The 22003-nt window shown below is 47.5% G+C and overlaps 1 protein-coding gene across 1 annotated transcript in view; it reads left to right on the top strand.

The window, feature by feature from the left end:
* CYP27C1 (cytochrome P450 family 27 subfamily C member 1) overlaps window positions 1–14384 on the top strand; it is a 37572-nt gene extending 23188 nt beyond the window's left edge. The window contains exons 6-9 of the mRNA XM_034954245.3: window positions 1189–1355; window positions 2824–2902; window positions 3395–3598; window positions 9627–14384. Coding sequence (XP_034810136.2) covers window positions 1189–1355; window positions 2824–2902; window positions 3395–3598; window positions 9627–9743 — 567 coding nt within the window. The 3' untranslated portion in view covers window positions 9744–14384. The remainder of the gene's footprint in view (window positions 1–1188; window positions 1356–2823; window positions 2903–3394; window positions 3599–9626) is intronic.
* Window positions 14385–22003: the final 7619 nt, after the last annotated feature.

Consider the following 22003-nt stretch of genomic DNA (forward strand, 5'->3'; position numbering starts at 1 on the left):
TTCTATTCTCTTGATAGGAAGCATCTAAGTAAACTTTTATAATTTATAAGACCTTGCACATTATATTATATAAACAAGAGGGCTGCCCTCTAAAACACGTGATATCTTCTACAAGAAAATGATATCAATATTGCCTGCTTAAATTAGTTTTTTTTTTTGGTGAAAGAGAAAGGCCTTTATACTGTGGCATTTCCTTGTTTACTAGAGAGTGAAATGTAGTCCCATAGATACTATTGATTTTAGCAAAAATCTTGGGACCTACGAGAATAAAACAATTATTTTCAATAAGTAGAAAGGTTTGAGAAGAGGTATAAAAAATGACATGGCTGACCGGGCGTGGTGGCTCACGCCTGTAATCCCAGCACTTTGGGAGACCCGAGGTGGGCAGATCACAAGGTCAGGAGTTCCAGACCATCCTGGCTAACACAGTGAAATCCTGTCTCTCCTAAAAATACAAAAAATTAGCCGGGCGTGGTGCCAAGCGCCTGTAGTCCCAGCTACTCGGGAGGCTGAGGCAGGAGAGTGGCATGAACCCGGGAGGCAGAGCTTGCAGTGAGCCGAGATCGCGTCACTGCACTCCAGCCTGGGCGACAGAGCGAGACTCCGTCTCAAAAAAAAAAAAAAAAGACACTGCTTTGCATAGACGAGTTATTGACTTGCTCTGTGTGGACCTTAATTGATGAAGGCAGGACACGATGGCTAACTAGTGATCTCCTGTGCACTCCAATCTCTAGATTAGGGCAGCCAGAGTGGGCCGGGCCCAGCATCCTGGGGATGCTGGGGGTCAGCCTGAGGCCCTTTCTGGCACACACCGAGCAAGCCCTGCAAAGAAGGTCACACAAAGTCCCAGCAGATCCTCCAGGCTCCACGGCATCCCTGACATATTGCTCTTCAGTGATTAAAAAAAGCTCCAGGATCATTTTTCCTGTGGCTCTTCATGACAGGAGCACATGAATCATAGAGTCGATGTCACTTGCCAAATACATTCAGTTATTTATTTATTTATTTGCCATGAATTAAGGAAACAGTCTTTCGTTTTTAGTAAGACATTAGGTGCTATATGGAATTGGATGAGTTTGACTTCGTGCTGTGTGTGTATTCCCAGGGGACTTCCTACCTGCCACCGCGTCTGTTTCAGTCCCTGGTGTTACTCACTGCCTGCCTGTGTCTGCCACTTTCTCTCCTTAGACGTCCTTCACCTTGTCCTGGACGGTGTACCTCCTGGCAAGGCACCCAGAAGTGCAGCAGACGGTGTACCGGGAGATTGTGAAGAATTTAGGGGAAAGGCATGTTCCAACTGCAGCTGATGTCCCCAAGGTCCCGCTGGTCAGAGCTCTCCTTAAGGAAACCCTGAGGTAAAAGGCTCACCAGAATCCGTCAACAAACTGTGTCCCTTACGTCCCTGGTTCTCTATCACAACAAGTCCTCCAAATGCCCCCCCCGGCTGACCTGTTCAGGATGAGGATGTTCGTGACTGTTATTTTTTCTCTGCTCTTGTCAGAATAGCAGAAAGACCATTCTGTTTTACGGGTCGACATAATCTTTGTTCTCTGTAAAGATCTTTGGGCCAGGCGCAGTGGCTCACGCCTGTAATCCCAGCACTTTGGGAGGCCAAGGCAGATTACCTGAGGTCAGGAGTTCAAGAGCAGCCTGGCCAACATGGTGAAACTGCGTCTCTACTAAAAATACAAAAATTAGCAGGGCGTGGTGGTAGGCACCTGTAGTCCCAGCTACTTGGGAGGCTGGGGCAAGAGAATCACTTGAAGTTAGGTGATGGAGCCAAGATTGCACCAGTGCACTCCAGCCTGGGCAACAGAGCGAGACTCTGTCTCAAAAAAAAAAAAAGGAAAAAGATCTTTGGAGCAGTCATTGAATATTGTCCCTGCTTTAGCCAATTGGCTTACTGGGGGTTTCCCAAAATGTTCCTGGGTCAATGGCCTTTGACTTTGTTCCTCTGAAGATAACACGAAACAAGATCGATTTGTTAGGAAAATAGTTTGGGCTGTTCAGCTGATTTGCAGACCTGGATACAAACCTCATGGTTCTTGAGTGAATGTCCTCATCTGGGTTGAGACGCCACCCAGTGAGGCTCAATTACTCCCAGACAGGGCTTTCCTGACAAACAGAAAAGCCGGAGGGATGTGGGTTGTCCTGGGTTGAGGGGATGGTTTGGGTAGGAGGTGGGATTAGGGACGGATGACATCCCTTCCCCCAAACACGGCATCCTCTGTGAGGAAATGCTGTGACAAAAAGCAAAGCTTGTTTTCTGCAGTATATACTAAAGAATTCTTTCAAAGCTGACTTGATAATGACCGTCAACCTATATAGCATGCTGTTGAACCTCAAAATTAAAAAAAAAAAAAAGCAGCTGGCTGTGGGGTTTATTGGTATTTGTCAATTAAAGTTTTATTCAGGGTTTTCTGAGATAATCTGATCGCTGAAGTATCTTTTCTCCAAATGCATTTCATGGGGCCTTAAGTCCTATGAACTATTCCTTGATAAAGTGGTCCCGTGGTCACATAAAATATTAGAAACTTGGAATTTTCCCTCCTGGGAACACAATGGCATGTGAAAGGCTTGGCTTTGTGTTTTGCAAATGTTTTGCTTTGGGAATCTTTTCCACATTCCTCAGAATACTCGCTGGTAAAGCAAGCCAGCAAAGAAGCAGCAAAGGTCCTTGCAAAATGTTTCAGTTGAAAATGTACCATGTGTTACTTTTTAAGAATTTTTAATGGAAATGGGAATATATCCAGGGTTCTGAATGTTCAATAAAATACTGTGAAAGTCACCACGCCATTCCCGTCCCCGCTGGCTCTTTTCCAGGCTGTTTCCAGTGCTGCCAGGGAACGGCCGGGTCACCCAGGAAGACCTGGTTATTGGCGGGTATCTGATTCCGAAAGGCGTGAGTTTGGGGCCATGGGGGTGGCCAGGCCTTGCGGGTCGGGGTTGAATTGGAATCTGCTTCTACCTTCAGGAAGTCTTTGTCCCTAAGCAGAGATCAATAGGTTTCCTTTTCTTTTGCATGTATTTTAAGATGAAGATGGGGTGTTGGGAGAAAGGAAGGGAATGGTGTGATCTCACTGCTCTGGAAATTTACTGCTCACCAGCAAGGCAGCCCATGCTCCTTGGCCTGCTCCCCAGGCCGTGTGGAAGTGGCCAGTCACCGCTGGGAGTCTCTGAAGGGCTCGACGGCCTTCTCAGTGGCTGCAGTGACATTTGGGGTGCAGTGTGGAGTGGGAAGGGAGGGAGCGGCTGCCATCCTGGGTGTGAGTGGACCCAGGCGGCCCCCAGGCGGGAGCACCCCGGGAGACTGTCCGGCTAGGGCTCTGGGCCCTGCCCTGCTCTTGAGTGATTCTGCTCCTTATCCCTTTTCTGTCATCCCTGATTTCCTCAGACCCAGCTGGCCCTTTGCCACTATGCCACATCGTACCAGGATGAGAACTTCCCTCGGGCCAAGGAGTTCCGGCCTGAGCGCTGGCTGCGGAAAGGAGACTTAGATAGAGTTGACAATTTTGGATCCATCCCCTTTGGTCATGGGGTTCGCAGCTGCATAGGGCGGAGAATTGCAGAACTGGAGATTCACCTCGTCGTGATCCAGGTAGGGCGTGGAGGCCAAACGTTGGCCTTTGGGTTCGGCCTCTTTCTACTGGGCACAACAGGATAAAGACTTCCAGGTTGAAAAGCAAAGACGGTTTTGGAAACTTAAGATCAAGAGCCGTCAGGCACTGTGGCTCACACCTGTGGTCCCAGCTACTCAGGAGGCTGAGGCGGGAGGCTCACTTGAACCCAGGAGTTCAAGGCTGCAGTGAGCCGTGATCACACCACGGCACTCCAGCCTGGGCGACAGAGTGAGATCCTATCCAAAAATAAGAGCTCTGCATGAAATCCTTTGAAAATGCCTCCCCATCTCCCGTGCCCACCCCATCCTCCAACCGTGGTAACCATCTTCAACCCCATGGCCTCCTGCCTTGCTTCACTCCTCCTTCACATCCATCATGTGGGTGGACGACAGGCCATGGCCTGAAGATTTGGATGGGGTGTGTGTCACTGGGGGTGCCAGGGGCCCAGAGCCCAGCTCTCCTGCCACCACACGGTGAGTTAGGAGAGAGGGGAGCGGGAGTCAAATGAGTGGTCTTCAAACGCTAGGGAGCATAAAGCCAGCAGGGAGCACCTTACAAGGCGGACTCCTAGCCCCGCCTGCAGAGTCACGGGTTTGATGGGTTAGGGGTGGGGTGTCCACTGCTGCTGCCGATGCCGATGGTGCGGTGCGTGGGCTACACTCTGAGAAACCCTGGAAGTCTAAGCGAGGCCCTGTGGGGATTGGGGACCCCGCCTCCACCTCTAGTGGCCGTGTCTGCAGTTAGAAGCTGGCCTCTCAGGCACCGTCAGCAGCAGGCTCCCCCCCCGGGAAAGGCACAGTGGTGCTCTTGCTGGTCTCCTTTGTTTAACTGACCCAACCATTTACACGGAGCAGTGGTTCTCAAGCTTCTTAGGTTGTGAAACATCAGGAAGCCCTGGGTGTTGTTAGAGAACACCTTACATGTGAAGATACATAATTCTGGGTTTGCACCGTATCTGGGTTCAGGCTATAGCAGGAACTAAATAACACCTGAAGGACATTTTATAAAAGTAAAGTCAATGGCGGAGAAAATTCCACCCATTAGCCTCTCCTGCAAGTTGGAGAAGACTGTTTCAGCGACGGGAAACCTTGGCCCGAGGTTTGGGAGCTCCATCGTTGCCTGAACATTTGGAGAATGTGGGGAGTGCCTGGTGACCTCATCTCCCCATTTTACCGATGAGGAAACCGAGGCTCAGAAAGCAACAGTCACTTGCCAAGTCCCACAGTGGCAGGTGCAGGGCAGGATCCAGGTGTCTTGACTTTTCCCCTACAAGTCATGCAGGTGCCCCCTCCAGGCTTACTGGGAGACCGGAGCCGGGCAGAAGGGAGAGTAAGGGACCAGGGAAGCCTGGTTGGCTGGGAGGAGGGGTAGAGGGATTCTGGATGGTCAGGCTCAGGGTGGGCACCAGAGCTGGAGAAAGTAAGGGTCTACTGCCCAGGGAGGAGGCAGAGAACGAGGTGTGGGGAGAACCCCCGCTGGCTCAGGGCTGGCTCTGGAGGCACAGGTGGCCCATGAGACTCTGCTGGGGTGGGGCTGGTGGGACCAAGTGGCCATCCCACCTTTGTGTGGATGTGGCCGCTGCCCCTGTCCCTGGGAGTATGTGAGTGGCAGCTCGATGTGTAGGGGGAGCTCAGGGCAAGCTGGCTTCACCCTCAGTTCTGCCACTTGCTGGCTCCGGGACCTTGGCAGGTTTCTCAGCCACCTGAGCTGAGCCTGTCACGTCATTTACAAAAGGGGCCAAATCCCTGCCTGATAGGTGTGTGAGGAGTAAAAACAGTCCACGCACAGAGTCTGTGCCCAAGAAGTGGAAGCTGTTCTCATCTTCTGAGCCCTGCACTAAGTCTGCTGTGGGGAGTGTTTTCAGGAAGGTCTCAGCTCCCTAAAATGCTGCTGTGCCTCCCGCAGCCACTGCACCCTCCCGGAGGGCATCGGTGAGTTGGGAGGGAGGCTTGTTGCCCCCAAGCTCTGGCTGCCTGAAGAACCGGGGTAGACACCTGAGCAAGAGGCCAGCGGTGAAATGGTATTTGGAGCTCGTGATGGGGTCTTGTTTGCTGCTGTCAACATATGAATATACCTGCTAAAGTTTTTGCTTAAAAAGTCCTCATTTCTACCTGGGCAAGTGTAGAAAGGGAGCATCACGGTTTTTATTTTATTTTATTATTATTTTTGAGTCTTGCTCTGTCGCCAGGCTAGAGTGCAGTGGCGCAATCGGCTCACTGCAACCTCCGCCTCCTGGGGTCATGCAATTCTCCTGCCTCAGCCTCTGGAGTAGCTGAGATTACAGGTGCCCATCACCACGCCCAGCTAATTTTTGTATTTTTAAGTAGAGATGGGGATTCATCATGTTGGCCAGGCTGGTCTCGAACTATTGACCTCAAGTGATCCACCTGCCTTGGCCTCCCAAAGTGCTGGGATTACAGGTGTGAGCCACTGTGCCTGGCCCATGATTTTTTTTTTTTTTTCAGAGTCTCGCCCTGTCACCCAGGCTGGAGTGCAGTGGCGCAATCTCGGGTTGCTGCAACTCTGTCTCCCGGGTTCAAGCGATTCTCCTGCCTCAGCCTCTGGAGTAGCTGGGATTACAGGCACCTGCCACCATGCCCAGCTAATTTTTTGTATCTTTAGTAGAGACGGGGTTTCACCATGTTGGCCAGGGTGGTCTCGAACTTCTGACCTCAAGTGATCCATCGCCTCGGCCTCCCAAAGTGCTGGGATTACAGGTGTGAGCCAGCACGCTTGGCCCATGATTTTTAATTGTTAAGAAAAAAGCCAGGCACTGTGGCTCACACCTGTAATCCCAGCACTTTGGGAGGCCAAGGCGGGCAGATCATGAGGTCAGGAGTTCGAGACCAGCCTGACCAACATGTGAAATCCCATCTCTACCAAAAATACAAAAATTAGCCAGGCCTGGTGGCGGGTGCCTATAATCACAGCTACTTGGGAGGCTGAGGCAGGAGAATTGCTTGAACCCAGGAGGCGGAGGTTGCAGTGAGCTGAGATCGTGCCACTGCACTCCAGCCTGGGCGACAGAGTAAGACTCTGTCTCAAAAAAAAAAAAAAAAAAGAAAAAAAAAGAGAAGGCACAAATAGTACCAGGAATGAGCAGGAAGGCACAACTGTATAGACAGGAGTTGATTTTTTTTTTAATCAAGAAAATACCTAAAACAGTTTTTTTGCCAATGAATTTGAAGACTTAGATAAAGCATACTGTTTACTAGAAAAAATATAAGTGATCCAAATTGACTCAAATGAAAGAGAACAGACCTAAGATATCGAATCAGTGAGAGCAGATCAAAGAAATGAGTCAGTGGTAAAAAGATTTACCCCTAAAATATCCTGAACCTAGACAGGGTTATTGGCAAGTTTTATCAAACCTTCAGGGAACAGGTAATCATCATCTTATATAAATAGAGAATAGAAAAAGGAAGTCTCATTTTGCGAGACTTGCATAACCTTGATATTCAAACCTGGAAAGGATGATATGGAAAATAAAAACTACAGGCTGGCCTGACTGATTAATAATTGAAGATGGAAAATATGCAAAATCAACAGTTGGCAGGCTGAATGTATAAAACGGAAAGGCATCTTCACATATCAGGTGTATTCAGGAATGCAAGGATGGTCTGCCTAGAGAAAATCTGTCAGTAGAATTCACCAAGATAAAAAGGAGGAAAATTACATGAGCATCCCAAAAGATAATTGATAAAATTCAACCCCAATTAATGAAGAAAGTCTCTTGGCACAGAAGCAACAGTGGAGCCTTTCTTTCTTTTTTTTTTTAATTTTACTTTAAGTTCTGGGATACATGTGCAGAACGCGTAGGTTTGTTACATAGGTATATATGTGCCATGGTGGTTTGCTGCACCCATCAACCCGTCCACTAGGTTTTAAGCCCCACATGCATTAGGTATTTGTCCTAATGCTTTCCCTCCTCTTCCCCCCATCCCCCTGACAGGCCCCTGTGTGTGATGTTCCCCTCCCTGTGTCCATGTGTTCTCATTGTTCAACTCCCAACAGTGGGGCCTTTCTTAACCAAATAAATGGCGTCTGCCCCAACAGTACAGGAACGTGCCTGAAGGCTACTGGGAAGGAAAGGGACAGCTTTCATGGTGTGATATTAATGTGTTCCCTTAAAATCAGGAAAAAGATATTTGATTGAACAGAAATGTTTGGAAGATCCACCCCAGCTCCCTGGGAGCTGGAAACTGGATGTAGGGGGGCGGGGGGGCAGTGTTTTTTGTCTTTTGTCTCCTGCATAGTTTTAATTTTTTCAACAAACAAACCACTCAGAAAAGAAAAAATACCGTGTGGCACGATGGCCTTGAAGTTAGGAGACCCACATGTCCACATGCGAGTCTTCCCTCTACCGCATGGGAATGAGCAGGCGTTTCTGAGAGGTCAGCACGAGGGGTCAGAGGTTAGGTGTTTAGGCTGAGCCACCCAGATGCCAGCAAATGATGTAGCTGCCTGAAGACATGCTGTTCAGCTCATTTCTTTAATAGTGACAAAGGCATGAGTTCCGCCTGCGTCCCCATTGCAAGCCTTGACCCTTGAGCCTTGGTGCCCTGTCTGACTCTTAATTATTTAAAAGAGATACCTTAAAGAGATAATCGCTTTAGGGTGATGGATACTTTGGTGTTCTTTCAAACTCACTGTGTAGGTACATTCCAGTTTTACCCTGGGAGGCAGGGCTGGTTCTGCTTTTGAACTATAGGAATGAGAAATGGAATCAAAGGTACCAACCAAGATCAACAATCTCATCATTCATTCCTTTTTCATTACTATTCACTATTACCAGCACAAGTGATTGTAAATTAGGCTCTGAGGAGAGCTCTACCTCTCCTTTCAATAGTGTTAGAGGCGGAGAGTGGTGGCTCATACCTATAATCCCAGCACTTGGGGAGGCGGAGGTGGGAGGATCGTTGGAGGTTAGGAGTTCAGGAGCAGCCTGGGCAACAAAGCGAGTCTTTGTTTCTATAAAAAAATTAAAAAGTTAGCCAGATGTGATGCATGCCTGTAGTCCCAGCTACTGAGGAGGCTGAGGTTGGAGGATCACTTGAGCCCAGGAGGTTGAGGCTGCAGAGAGCTGTAATCACGCCATGGGGCCCCAGCCTGGAGCCCCAGCCCATCCTGGGTGCAGCTTCTTTGCCTGGGAGACAAAGCTGGAGAGAGAGGAAGGGCAGGGCGGGGACAGCCTGGGCCCTAAGTAGGAGACTATGGTATTGCCAGCTCATCTGCCCCCTGCCCTTTCCAAATGGGCTGAAAGCAAGGTCCCTCCTCCCCCCAGGAGCCTGTCCGTGGACAGAAGTCTTTAGAGCAGGTTACCTGTATTCCTAAGCCCAGGGCTGACTTTGAACATCAAGCTCTAGCCGGCCGCCGGGGGAGATAATTGCTTTAGGTGTTCTTTCAAACTCACCGTGTAGGTACATTCCAATTTTACCCTGGGAGGCAGGGCTGATTCTGCTTTTGAACTGTAGAAATGAGAAATGGAATCAAAGTTACGAACCAAGAATATTTAAATTCAGGATAGTAGCACGGTGAAGTCTTTTGGAGGATTCAGCTCTCTCCGCCTCTGTTTCTGGCCGGGTCTGAAGTGTCTGCAGTTTCGGAACCAGCAGGAAACCCGGAATTTCACTTTGTTCCGCATTTCCCCCTGCTCTTTTGATGCCTTCTTCATCTAGACCTGCAATGGAAGCAAAAGAGTTAGAATTTGAAATGGCAAGTGAAACTTAAGTCATCTGAGCATCTGCCTGCATCTCTGTCCCACCGGCTGCCCAGCTGCTTAGTGGACATGCCTCGGCTCTGGTACGGGATCTAAAGTTCTGTTTCCAAACAGCGGGCTTCCCACTGACCCGGAGGTTCTGTAGCCTCCAAAAGCTGGATGTGGGTGCTCATTGCCTGCGCTCTCTGCAGCCCAGTGCCGCCACAGGAAGAGTAAAAGCATTCAGGGAGCACTGAGAATTTTCTGCTGTTCCAATTCTGACCCCTTCTCTCTCTTTCTCTTCTTAGTTGCTTCAACATTTTGAGATCAAAACATCTTCTCAGACCAAAGCTGTTCATGCAAAAACCCACGGGCTCCTGACGCCAGGGGGGCCCATCCACGTGCGATTTGTTAACAGAAAGTAAGCCTAGATTTTAAACCTGGGCTGATGTAGCAGACCAGCTCGCCGACACACAGTGGGTATTTGTGTGTCGCTGATCACCGTGGAGAAGGAAAGCGATGTCGCTAAAGGCTGTCTTGTTATAGACTGGCCTCCCAGGTCCTGGGACACTTGTAAATCTTTATGCAAAGTAATGTAAAAAGGTTGCTATTTTACTGGTGCATACCAGAAGTTGCCCTTTCTTTGGGGGAAACAGCTGTTTAAAAACCAGTGGCAGTGAATTTTTATGCTTCATACATTGTGCTAGACTCAATATTTAATGACTGGCAGTATCCTATGCATTTACTTGTACAGGGAAATGGTGGTTTACTTACAAATTCAGTTCTTCAATATATGTTCTCTAATACTGGCATCTGGGCTCAAATTGCCATCAACAGTAAGTTGAAGGCAATTTCAACTTACTGTTTCTAATTTGAAGAGGGAACATTAAGAATGCCTCTGTAATACTGTAATTATGGGAAGAAAGCACCAGAGGCAACATTTTATCCTGAGCACCAGATTTAGATCCTGTTAAAGGGCTCAAACTTAAAAGGGCTGGCCGGGTGCGGTGGCTCACGCCTGTAATCCCAGCACTTTGGGAGGTCAAGGTGGGAGGATTGCTTGAGCCAGAAGTTCGAGACCAGCCTGAGCAACATGGTGAAACCCTGTCTCTACCAAAAATACAAAAATTAGCCAGGCGTGGTGGTGCACACCTATGGTCCTAGTTACTCGGGAGACTGAGGCAGGAGGATCGTTTGAGCTCAGGAGGTTGGGTCTGCAGTGAGCTATCTATGATGGCACCACTGCACTTCAGCCTGGGCGACAGAGTGAGACCCTCTCTGAAAAATAAAATAAAATAAAATAAAATAAAATAAAATAAAATGGCTGTATTCTTACTTTTCTCTCCACAACGAGTGCTTAATTTTCTAGTCATAACGCCTAATGAAGTTGACTATTAGTTTTTATTTGGAAGAAATAAAAAAGAAAGCTCCTGGTGAAATCAAGAATAATCAGATTTTCTAACCAAATCTAAATACAGAGTAGAGCAGACGTATAAGAACTGGAAATATGACGACGTAAAATTTTGTTGCCTAAGTTGTGAGAAGTAATAAAACGGGCAGCATGGAAAACAATGTAACTTTAGAACATTTTTATTTCAAGGGAAAATAAATACATAAATAGAGATGCTACAGAGACAACAATATTTTTATCTTGATGGTGTTGTTTTAAATATCCACACAAGAACCCTCACCCAGCTGTGTGCCTGTGCCAGGCTCTCTGGGAAGCCGTGGCTCCGGGAGTGCTGGGTCCTGAGGAGTTCTGTTGCCTTTCCTGCTGCTCACCGGTTGCTAAGAGGAAACACCGTGATTTCCTGATGCTCTTGCCTTGTCATCATGCCTGAAACAGCTTATTCCCAATTCTGTAATTCCTTTTACATAATACTCCAAAAATTACTTTCTTACTAATATAGACCATACAGGTTTTTTTTCCATTTAGTAAGTCACTCTGCAAAATAACCCTTAAGTAAATAGACATAATATCCATCTCACATACCATTTTCGTTAAAGTATATAATAAAGTTGAAATCTCTGTGTGGTAGCAGAATAACTCTGGTATGAATGCTGTAAATGTACAGGTAAATGTGAAATTAGGTCATATTAACTGGCCAAGTGTTGGATTGATTACTTTGAGGTAGCAGTATATGTATGTTAAGTTTTATAAACTAGATGAAATTGCATTCTGTTTGAGACTGAAATTTAAAAATATTGAGAATAACTAAGCGTCTTGAAGTGACCTCTTATTCCCTGGGTATACATACAGTGTGACCCTCTCGTGAAGTGTGGCTCTGCCTGGGGATCAGCACAGGGTGAATAGCAAAGGGTGGGCTGGGGGTAGCACCTGTGCCCGCTGCTCAGTCTCACTGAACAGGAAGGGAAGCAGCCAGACACGGGGGCCTCCTGGTGTGATGTAGCAGGAAGTGCAGGGTGCCACCCAGGAAGCATCCACGCCAAAGAAATGGAGATTCAGCTGGACAAGTTTCTAGGTTCGCTACTGGTTTATAGGAAATATGTGGTATACAGGGAGATGTCAAAACTCCATGGGGGCTGGGTGTGGTGGCTCACACCTGTAATTTCAGCACTCTGGGGAGGTTGAGGCAGGAGGATTGCTTGAGGCCAGGAGTTTGAGACAAGCTTGGGCAACACAGTGAGATCCTGTCTACTAAAAATCAAAAAACTTAGCTGAGTGTGGTGGTGCATGCCTGTAGTCCTAGCTATTTGGGAGGCTGAGGCTGGAGGATTGCTTAAGTCTGGGAGGTTGAGGCTGCAGTGAGCTGTGATCTGCCATTACACTCCAGCCTGGGTGACAGAGCAAGACTTCATAACAAACAAACAAACAAACATACTCCATGGGGATGCAGTCAGCAAAATCCAGAATAGAGTGAGGTCTATAGGACCAATGTCTCGGGTTTCCAACAAAACAAATACGTGACAGGCAAAAAACAAGAGGAGGGGCCAGGCGAGGTGGCTCATGCCTGTAATCCCAGCAGTTTGGGAGGCCAAGGCGGGCGGATAACCTGAGGTCAGGGGTTCCAGACCAGCCTGGCCAACATGGTGAAACCCCATCTCTACTAAAAATACAGAAATTATCCAGGCATGGTGGCGGGCTCCTGTAATTCCAGCTACTTGGGAGGCTGAGGCAGGAGAAACGCTTGAACCTGGGAGGCAGTTTTCAGTGAGCTGAGATCACGCCACTGCACTCCACCTGGGCAACAAGAACGAAACTCCGTATCTAAAAAAAACAAAAAACAAAAAGCAAAAAAAAAAACCAAGGGGAGAGGAGAACTGTTACAGATAAAGCAATATAGGAGATATATTAACCAAGTACAATGCTGGACTTCATTTGAATCAGATTCAAATAAACCACTTGTAAAAAGACATTTAAGAGATAATTTTTAAAAATAAAATAAAAGCCAAAAATATTAATTCTTTCAATGCATGAAAAAAAGAGAGCAACTCGGGGAAATTTGAATGCTGACTGTGTGTATTTGATGATATTTGGGAATTACTGTTAATTTTTTTGTTGTGATAATGGTAGTTATGTTTAAAAAAAAGAGACCTTATCCCTTGGAGATAGCTCTTAAAGATATAAATGTTTATGGCTGAAATGTTATGGCATCTTGGATTTGCTTTAAAATAACCCAGTTTGCTGCAGGAGGTGGGTATTGTGTGTGTGGGAAGGTGGGGAGGCTGCGGGAGGAAGAGATGACCCAAGATTAGGCAGATGTGGCTAACTGTGGAAGCAGGGTGGTGAGTGGGGGCTCATGACATTATGCTCTCTACTTTGTGTACGTGTGAACATTTCCATAATAAAAGATGCCTTCAGAAACAAAAGACTGATCAATAATCTCATCATTCATTCATTTTTCATTACTATTCGCTTTTACCCGCACAACTGATTGTAAATTAGGCTCTGCAGAGAGCTCTACCTTCCCTTTCAATAGTGTTAGAGGCCGGGCGTGGTGGCTCATACCTGTAATCCCAGCACTTGGGGAGGTGGAAGTGGGAGGATCATTGGAGGTTAGGAGCTTGAGAGCAGCCTGGGCAATGAGGTGAGTCTCTTTCTACAAAAAAATTTAAAAAATTAGCCAGGTGTGATGCATGCCTGTAGTGCTAGCTACTGAGAAGGCTGAAGTGGGAGGGTCTCTTGAGCCCAGGAGGTTGAGGCTGCAGAGAGCCGTGATCACACCATAGTACTCCAGCCTGGGTGACAAAGTGAGACCCCCATCTCTTAAAAAAAAAAGGGGTTAGAAATGATTGACTTAACACACTGCAATAGTACAAGGGTTGTGCTAGGGTTTAGGGGACCTGTTGGGGCCCAGGTAGCCTTTGCAGCTGAGAAGGAAAGACAGGACAAGTCAGATTGCAGGAAGAAAAGGAGAAGTGGTCCCAGCAGGGGCTTAAATGGGTCAGACCACAGGGTATGACAGCAGGGGGTGGTGGGGCCCACGGGGGCACTCCCTGCCTGAAGGTTTTCAACCTCCAATTTTAAGAATGTGCTGGGCAAATGAAAGGGCTCACCTGCTGGTCAGGTCTGGGAAGCTGGCCGGGGTTCATGAGTGAGCCAAGGGCCCAGCACAAGCAAATGCCAGTGTGAGGTGGCTCCACAGCCCCTTCCCGGCTGAGGCAAGCACACCCATCAGGAAGGTGGGGGACCAGCACAGAGACAGCAGAGCCATTTAGGTGAAAGTAAAAAGGAACTTATCAGAGGGACACTGGGCATTTGTCAGATGGAAGGACCAGCAGACCGGCCAAGCATCAGCCAGGGCCATCCAGGAATCTTAGCTCAGGATCTGGGGCCTCCCCAGCTCCTGGCTCATGTTTCTGTGGCTCTCCTGAGGGGCTTGGCCTGTGATGGGCAGGTGCTCTAACAAAAGCAGGAGGGCTGCTGAGCTGGCAGCCACAGGAGTCCACTGGCCAGCATCGCCAGTTGCTGGGCCGCACGTCCTCTCTCCCGTGTGTCCTCTTTCCCTTGGGGTCTTTGCACACCTGTGTGTCATTTCTAGCCCCTCCCTCCTCCACCTCCGATGAAGACTTGGGCCATTCACTATATATATATATATATATATATATATATATATATATATATATATATTTTTTTTTTTTTTTTTTTTTTTTTTTTTTTGAGACAGAGTCTCGTTCTGTGGACCAGGATGGAGCACAGTGGCACCATCTTGGCTCACTGCAGCCTCTGCCTCCCAGGTTCCAGTGATTCTCCTGCCTTAGCCTCCCCACATACCTGGAATTAAAGGTGTGTGCCACCAAACCCAGCTAATTTTTGTATTTTTAGTAGAGACAGGGTTTTACCATGTTGGCCAGGCTGGTCTCAAACTCCTGATCTCATGTGGTCCGCCCACCTCTGCCTCCCAAAGTGCTGGGATTACATGCGCGAGCCACTGCGCCCAGGCTCAATACATCTTAGGTCACTTCCTGGAAAGAAAAAGTTCTCCAGTGACTTTTAGCCACTGCCACACTCTCATTTAATAATGAAAACATGCAGTCCAGTGTAAAGAAAACTTTGCTTAAAGCTGAGCATCTCTCCTCCCTCAGCTCAGGGCGGTGGAGGCTGGATGCCGGCAGGGCTGGGTGCCGTTGACCTCTCTGTTTCCTGCCTTGCCCTACCCAACTCGCACCCTAGGCTCCCAGGCTCCTCTGGTTTGGAGCTGGGGGAGGAAGAGGAGTTGGGGTGGGACAGGAGCCGCTTGACTGATGCCTCGGAGACTTGGCCTGAGCCTCTTTAGCCTGGGCAGACACAGATGCAAAATGGACCCTCACTCCTGGGGGTTCTTTCTCAGGGCTTTTCCCAAACAGGGAGCCTCCAACCAAACTTACCAAGAAACGGGCAGTGCCTCTCTGCCAGGCAGCTTCTTATGACTGCTGGTCAGCCTTGGGCATCCAGGGTCCACTTCTGCTTGGGTGCTAGGCCCCTCCAAGTGCTCCTCCAGGGCAGAACCTAAAACCCTCCCACTGACTCCCTTGTGTCCCACCCTCTCCCCACCAAAGATTGGTGATTGGAAATGGGAGGTCTGGTCACCAGTCTTTCCTAGTCATTTACAGAACAAGAACAATGAAGAGAGAGTGGTACTATAATCTAAGCATCAGAATTGCAAACAGGCAGTGTGACTCAGTCTCGGGGCTTAACTTCTCCCTTGGCATAATACATTTAGAGGGTCCTAAAATTGTATTTTCTTTTGCAATATAAATAGTGTCATACTGTATCATTCCACAACTTGCTCCCCCAATCATTTTAAGTGATTTATTCATGTTGCTATAAGTGAATCTGCTTCTTTAATTTTAACTCTTCACAATATTTCTTGATATTAATATAGCACTATTTACTTACCCATATTCTTGGAAGAAGCCTTTTTAACTAACACTTCCTTTTATTATAACTACTATTATTTTTATTATACTTATATAGAGGAAAACTTCAAACAACCACAAAAATAGAATAATGAATCACCATGTATCCAACCTCAAACATTTTTACCACCTCATTTCCAATCTAGTTTCATTTCATCACATCAGTATATATCTCTAAAACATAAGGATTCTTTTTTAAAAAAAAACACGTAATACCATAAAAGTAGCTAAAAATTTATCAATGATGCATTATAATTATCAAATATCCAATCAGCATTCAAATTTTCAATTGTCTCATAAATATAAATTTTGAAGTAGTGTGAATCTATTCAAATAATGTTTATTCCTTGAGATGGACTAATTTGTCTCTTAAGTATCTTTTAAGGTTCTCCTTCTCTCCCTCTCTTCCTGTGTCTTTCTTAAATTTTTTTCTTGCAGTTTATTTCTTGAAGAAACTGAATTGTTTTTCCTGCAGAATTTCCCACAATCTGAATGTTGCTGATCTCGTTCCTGTGGTATCATTTAGCATGTTCTTCTATCCCCTGTTTTTCCTGCATATTTGTAGTTAGATCTAGAGGTTACCCTCATTCTAAAATAATTTAGTTGAGTATAGAGCTCCATATTAGTGGTTATTTTCTCCTGGCACTTTGAAGATATTATTCTGTTGTCTTTAGACTTTGGTTATTGCTATTGAGAAGTCTGAGGTCATTCTATTCTCACTCTGTAGGCAATTTATCATTTCTGTCTGGCTGTCCTTGCTCTTGGTCTTGAAGTTCTCCTATTTCATTAATTTTAATTATTTTACTTACAGCTCATAGAAAAACCTCCCTGAATTGGAAGATGCATATCCTTCATCAATTCTGGAAAATTCTCAGCCATTTTTTTCTTGAGTATTGCTTTTCTCTGTTGTCTTCATTTACTCATTTAGGAGTTTCTAGTAAACTGAAACTGGATCTTCTGTCTTCATTCTCTGATTTTTATCTTTTCTTTCAAACTTTTCAGCTATTTATGTCTCTTGAGTGGCATTCTGGGAAATTTCTTCAATCTAGTTTCCAGTTCACTATTGCTCTTTTCAGCTATATTCAATCTGCTACTAAACATGTCCATCATTTCAATAATTGTTGTTTTCAATTCTATAAACACTATTTGGTTCATTTTCAAACAAGCCTGATCTTTATCTTAACAATGTCTTGCTCCTGTATCATCCCTTGACTCCTTTTATCGAACGATTGTAAGCATACTTATTTTATAATCTACCTCTGTGTGTTCTGTTGTTTGGAGTTCCCAGGAGTTGAGTTCTTTGGTGCACTGTTGCTTGAACTGTTGCTCACCATGGCTTGTTTCCTCATTTGCTTTGTGGTTTTGGGGCATGCGTCTCTGTTGGTGGAGCTTTACTTGTAGAACATGTGCAGCCCAGACTGAGGGTATGTTCCTCAAAGGAGCTTTGGATTTGCTCTTGCCAGACACCCCAGGGGTGTTAACAGCTTGGAATTGCTATTTTCTTATTATTTCTCAACAGTGGGATTCCTTGACAATGCTTTCAGGCAGGCCTGAGGCTGTGCATTCTCATGGAAACATTTTGAGAAAATCTGAGACAGACATAGTCTTTTGTGGCCACTTTTGGTCAATGAACAGATTTTTATTTATTCTCCGAAAGTATAGCCCTTTGATGATCCTCTTTGTTGGGTGGCCTTCTTTCTAACTCCCCTCCTCTGGGCCTGGGCCACATTGCTTGCCTTCATGGTTAGTGAAAACAAGCCCTTTGGAAACTGCTAGCCTCCCCATCCAAGGCAGCCAAAGTGTCCGCCACACTTATACGTTTTTGATTTTCAGTTTTTTCTCTGTGGTAGGTAGAGTAATGCCCCCTGCCCCAAAGATGCCCACATCCTAGTCTCCAGAACCTGAGAATACGCTAGATGGCATGCAAATTGCAGATAAAATTACCATTGCTAATCATTTGATTTAAGATGGAATGATTGCCCTGGATTATCAGAGTGGGCCCAGTGTCATCACAAAGTTTCGTACAAGTGAAAGAGAGAGGCACAAGAGAGTCAGAGGAGATCTGATTACAGAAGAATGGCCAGAGATGCACTGCTGCAGACTCTGGAGATGGAGGAAGGGGCCACAAGCCAAGGAATGTCAGTGGCCCCTAGAAGTGGAAAAAGCTATGGAAATGGATTTTCCCTTAGGGAATGCAGCCCAGTGAGACCTGCGTCAGATGTCTGACCTCCAGAGCTGTAAGATAGTAAATTTGCGTTATCTCAAGCCACTAAGATTGTGGTGATTTTTAAATGGCAGGGTAGAAAAATAACACACTCTCCAACATACTTGGCCTTCAGTCTTTTTACTTTTCTGTGGACTCGTGCATGCATTTAGAGGGACACATACTTTATCCAGCATGTCTAGGTGTTTTGTAGTGGGAGATTTTAATACCTCAGTCTACCATATTGCTGCAAACAGAAGCTGTGCCTTAATTTTAGAAAGATTCCTAATATCTTTCATTCTCAGGCTTTTTGTTTGTCTGGGTCCTTCTGTTGTGTTCCTCTTTCTCAATCCACTAATAGTTTTCATCATGAAGTATAAAGAATGAGGGGAAGAAGGACCCCAATGTCTCACACGAGACACCTTTTGGGACAAACATAGATTTAGGCAATGAAGCTTGGATAGGAATGATCTTGATGGGCCAGGTGTGGTGGTTCACGCCTGTAATCCCAGCACTTTGGGAGGCCGAGGCAGGTGGATCATCTGAGGTCAGGAGTTCAAGACCATCTTGCCCAACATGGCGAAACCCCATATCTACTGAAAATATAAAAATTAGCCTGGTGTGGTGGCATGTACCTGTAGTCCCAGCTACTCAGGAGGCTGAAGCAGGAGAATCGCTTGAACCCAAGAGGTGGAGGTTGCAGTGAGCAGAGATCGCGCCATTGCACTCCAGCCTGAGTGACAGAGTGAGAATCTGTCTCAAAAAAAATAAAAAAATAAAAAAATTAATAAAGGAATGATCTTGATGGGTCCCAGGATCTGTGCAGCCCACAAGGACCCTGCCCCAAAGCACCACACTGTGTGTCTCTTGGGATGAAACACAGCAGAGGAGGAGATATTTTAGTCACTGCCAAATGCTTTGTTTTATATACAGGCTCTGATTTATAATTTAGCTCTTATATAATAAACACTTTCCAATAGAACTATACTTAGAACCGCACTGGCTTGTTTCATCTCGGGCTCTCTGCCGAGGGCCCAGATCTGCTGTGGTCAACGCATGGATGTGGACAGTGGATCAGGAGGCTCCGCAGAGAGGGCTGCACCATCAAGAGAGCCCTGTCAGCCTCAGGACGGTGTGGCACCACCACCGCGATACGCCAGGGACGCGGCGTGGGTTTTTAAATGTCAGCTATGTGGTAGGCAATTGTGTTGATAGCACCACATGTGGATTTCTAAATTACAGACTTAGTGAAAACCTAGGATCACCATGTCACTTCCAGAGTGTCTCCTGGTCCCCTCAAGTCTGAGTCATGAATGTCGTACGTGGGATTGGAGCAGCCACGGCAAGTGGGCACCCTCCAGGGACCCCCAAAGACTTCTGAAATTGCCTTCTGTGTGGGGGGAAATGTGGCCAGAATGTATTTCGCTTATAGCCAAGCTTTTAAAAAGAAAGCAACAGCAACAAAGTGTGTGGGCTTTTAGTAGACATAGAGAGAAGGAGAAGTAACACCCTGTCAGGATGTGGAAGCCATTTCCATCAATAGATGATTCCAGAGGTGCACAGGGGGGGTTCCCTGAGGAGACAACACCCAGCAGTTCTGCCTCTGGAGGCCGTGTGGAGAGCACGGGGAGCACCATCCCAGCATCTGCACTGTGGGCACAGGAGGCTGCTGGAACCAGAGACCCGGATCTGCCCTTGTTATTGTCCCGAACGTCGCTGCTGGACTGTGCATACCCAGATGCTTCATTCCCTCACCCTGCCTGAAGCTCCCAAAATGAGTAGCAGGACACGTGGAGTCCTCTGGGCTTCCGATGCAGACAGACAGGGCCTGGGTCCGTCCAGTCCTCCATGCTGTCTAGCGCTTGGCTTTGGCAAGCACTCCAGGGCCCTGAGGTCTTTTCTTAAAGACCAGGGATAGCCACAGCCATTGTGCTTGGTAAGGATTGGATGTGCTCATGGACACACGGCCTCTGGCACATAGCTGGGCCTCCGTAAAGGGTGCCTCTCTGCGTGTCTGCCTCACACTGTTGATGAAGCAGCCTGCCGCAAAGTGACCGCCCAGCCCTATTGCAGTGCATTCAATCCGAGCGTGGGGAAATGGTTTCAGTTCTGAGCCCCAGTTTAGTGGGGTGCCAGGAAGTCATCAGGGAAGCGAGTACTGGAATCATGTGGCCATGAGGGATTGCACCATTACAGAAGGGAGTGCAGATTGGGGAAAATGCAACAGAAGCGGAAATGAAGTCCAGGTCACAGTGGGGACACATGTGGCATGGTGTGCAGGCTTGGGTGTAAATCCTGGCTTCCTCGCTGACAAGCGGCAGGACTTTCTCAAGCGGCTGGACCTCGGTGCCCCAGGGTCTCCAGCTGATGACTACACCGACCTTACACCGACCTCTTGGAGTTGTCCTGGGGTGGTGCCTGGCCCATGGGAAGAACGTTGGGCCTGTTTGCACCACCACTCTCTCTGAGCTGGCTTCCCTCCCTCCTCCCCATCTACACATCTTTTCTCTATCTCAGAGCCTCTGCCGACTGAGCCTCCTCCGACACAGCTCCTTTCTTTCCGTGCTTCTTCCCTTATGCTCCTGACTGCTCCCCGGGGCTTCTGTCTCCGCCTCCTTTCGGCTGTGTTGGAGCCGCTCAGCTCTGCCCCTACCCGGCCGTGTGCTGGCGCCGGTTCATGCCACACTGGCTTGAGGGAGCTGATGGTTCTGTTTTAAGCGAGCATTGAAACAGTCGTGGCAGGAGTGTTTACATGATGGAAATCAGTAAGCACTGTTTCGGTGACGTCTGGGCCACACTTCACAGGTTAAGGACACAGTCCCCGTAAGACTGTCTTCCTACAGACCCCAGCCACAAGTTTGGTGGCAGGTCACCCTTGGGTGGCTACAAATTCAGGAATCGGGGTTTGGTAATTTACTGGATAATCTACTGGAATGACTCAGGGAACTCAAGAAAGCACGATGCTTAAGATTACAGTTTTATTATAAACACAAAGATACAAGTCAGAACCAGCCGAAGGGAGAGATGCATGAGTGAGGCCTGGGAGTGTCCCAAACACGAAGCTTCCGTCATTCCCAGACATGACTGTCTTCCCGGCACATTGTGTGTGACGGTACACAGAGTGCTGTCGCCCGGGGAAACTCACAGGAGCTGTGACGTCTGGAGTTCTTACTGGGTTTCATTATGTAGGCGTGGTTGATCGGGTCACTGCTCACGGGACTTCATTTCGAGCCCCTCTCCCTTAGCCCGGGTCAGGCTGACATCTCAAAGCCTCAATCCTCTCCTTACACGGTTGCTCTTTCTGGCCTGGTGGCCCCCATCCTGAGTTACCTTGCTAGCATAAACCATGGGCTGTAGCTCAAGGATCCACCATGAATAATAAGGGTTTAGAGGCGACCTCCCAGGACCTAGGGACAAGGACCAGCCAAACTGTCAATTACACAGCTACGAATCAGCGTCCACTGTCCCTCCCCTGTGTTTCCATTCCTGTCTCCGAGAGCAGGCCCCGGACAGGTCAGACTCATCTTTTCCTAGCAGGCGGCATCACGAACTCTAACAAGCCTCTGGCCAGGTGCCACCCCGCCCAAGCTGCTGGAGAAAAATTCACCCTTTGCCTCTCCTCCCATGGGACCTGCCCTTCTCTTCTGCTCCCCTACCCCGCATTTAGTGACCTGAATCTCTGGCTTTCTATTTGTCCTTGCCAAATGTTATCTTTGCTGGTTTTAGCCTGTTCTTCCTCCTGTTGGATCATTTTTATATCCTGGATTTGTTAACTCAGACATGGAATGACTGCATCGTGCTGTTCACAGTTTTGGCAACTGCAGTTCCCATGTTTATGTAAGTCATTTGCAACACCCTCCGTAACCAATTGCTACAGCCCTCCCAGCCTCTGGACAGGGGTTTGAGCCTGTTGTTAATACATTGTCCCTACACTTCACTGCTCTCAGCCCTCCTCCTTGCCGAGTCTCCCAGGCCTCACACGTGCCTAGAGGATGTCTCCAGGGTTACTGCTCCCAGACCACGTGTGCAGGCCCCACCCACTGGCAGCTCCCACAGCCCAGGGCATCCCTGCCTTGCACAGTGAGACCTGTCATCTCTGCCTTAGACGGAGCTCGGTGGAGC

Source organism: Pan paniscus, chromosome 13 (genome assembly GCF_029289425.2).
Source record: "Pan paniscus chromosome 13, NHGRI_mPanPan1-v2.0_pri, whole genome shotgun sequence".
Classification (NCBI taxonomy): Eukaryota; Metazoa; Chordata; class Mammalia; order Primates; family Hominidae; genus Pan; species Pan paniscus.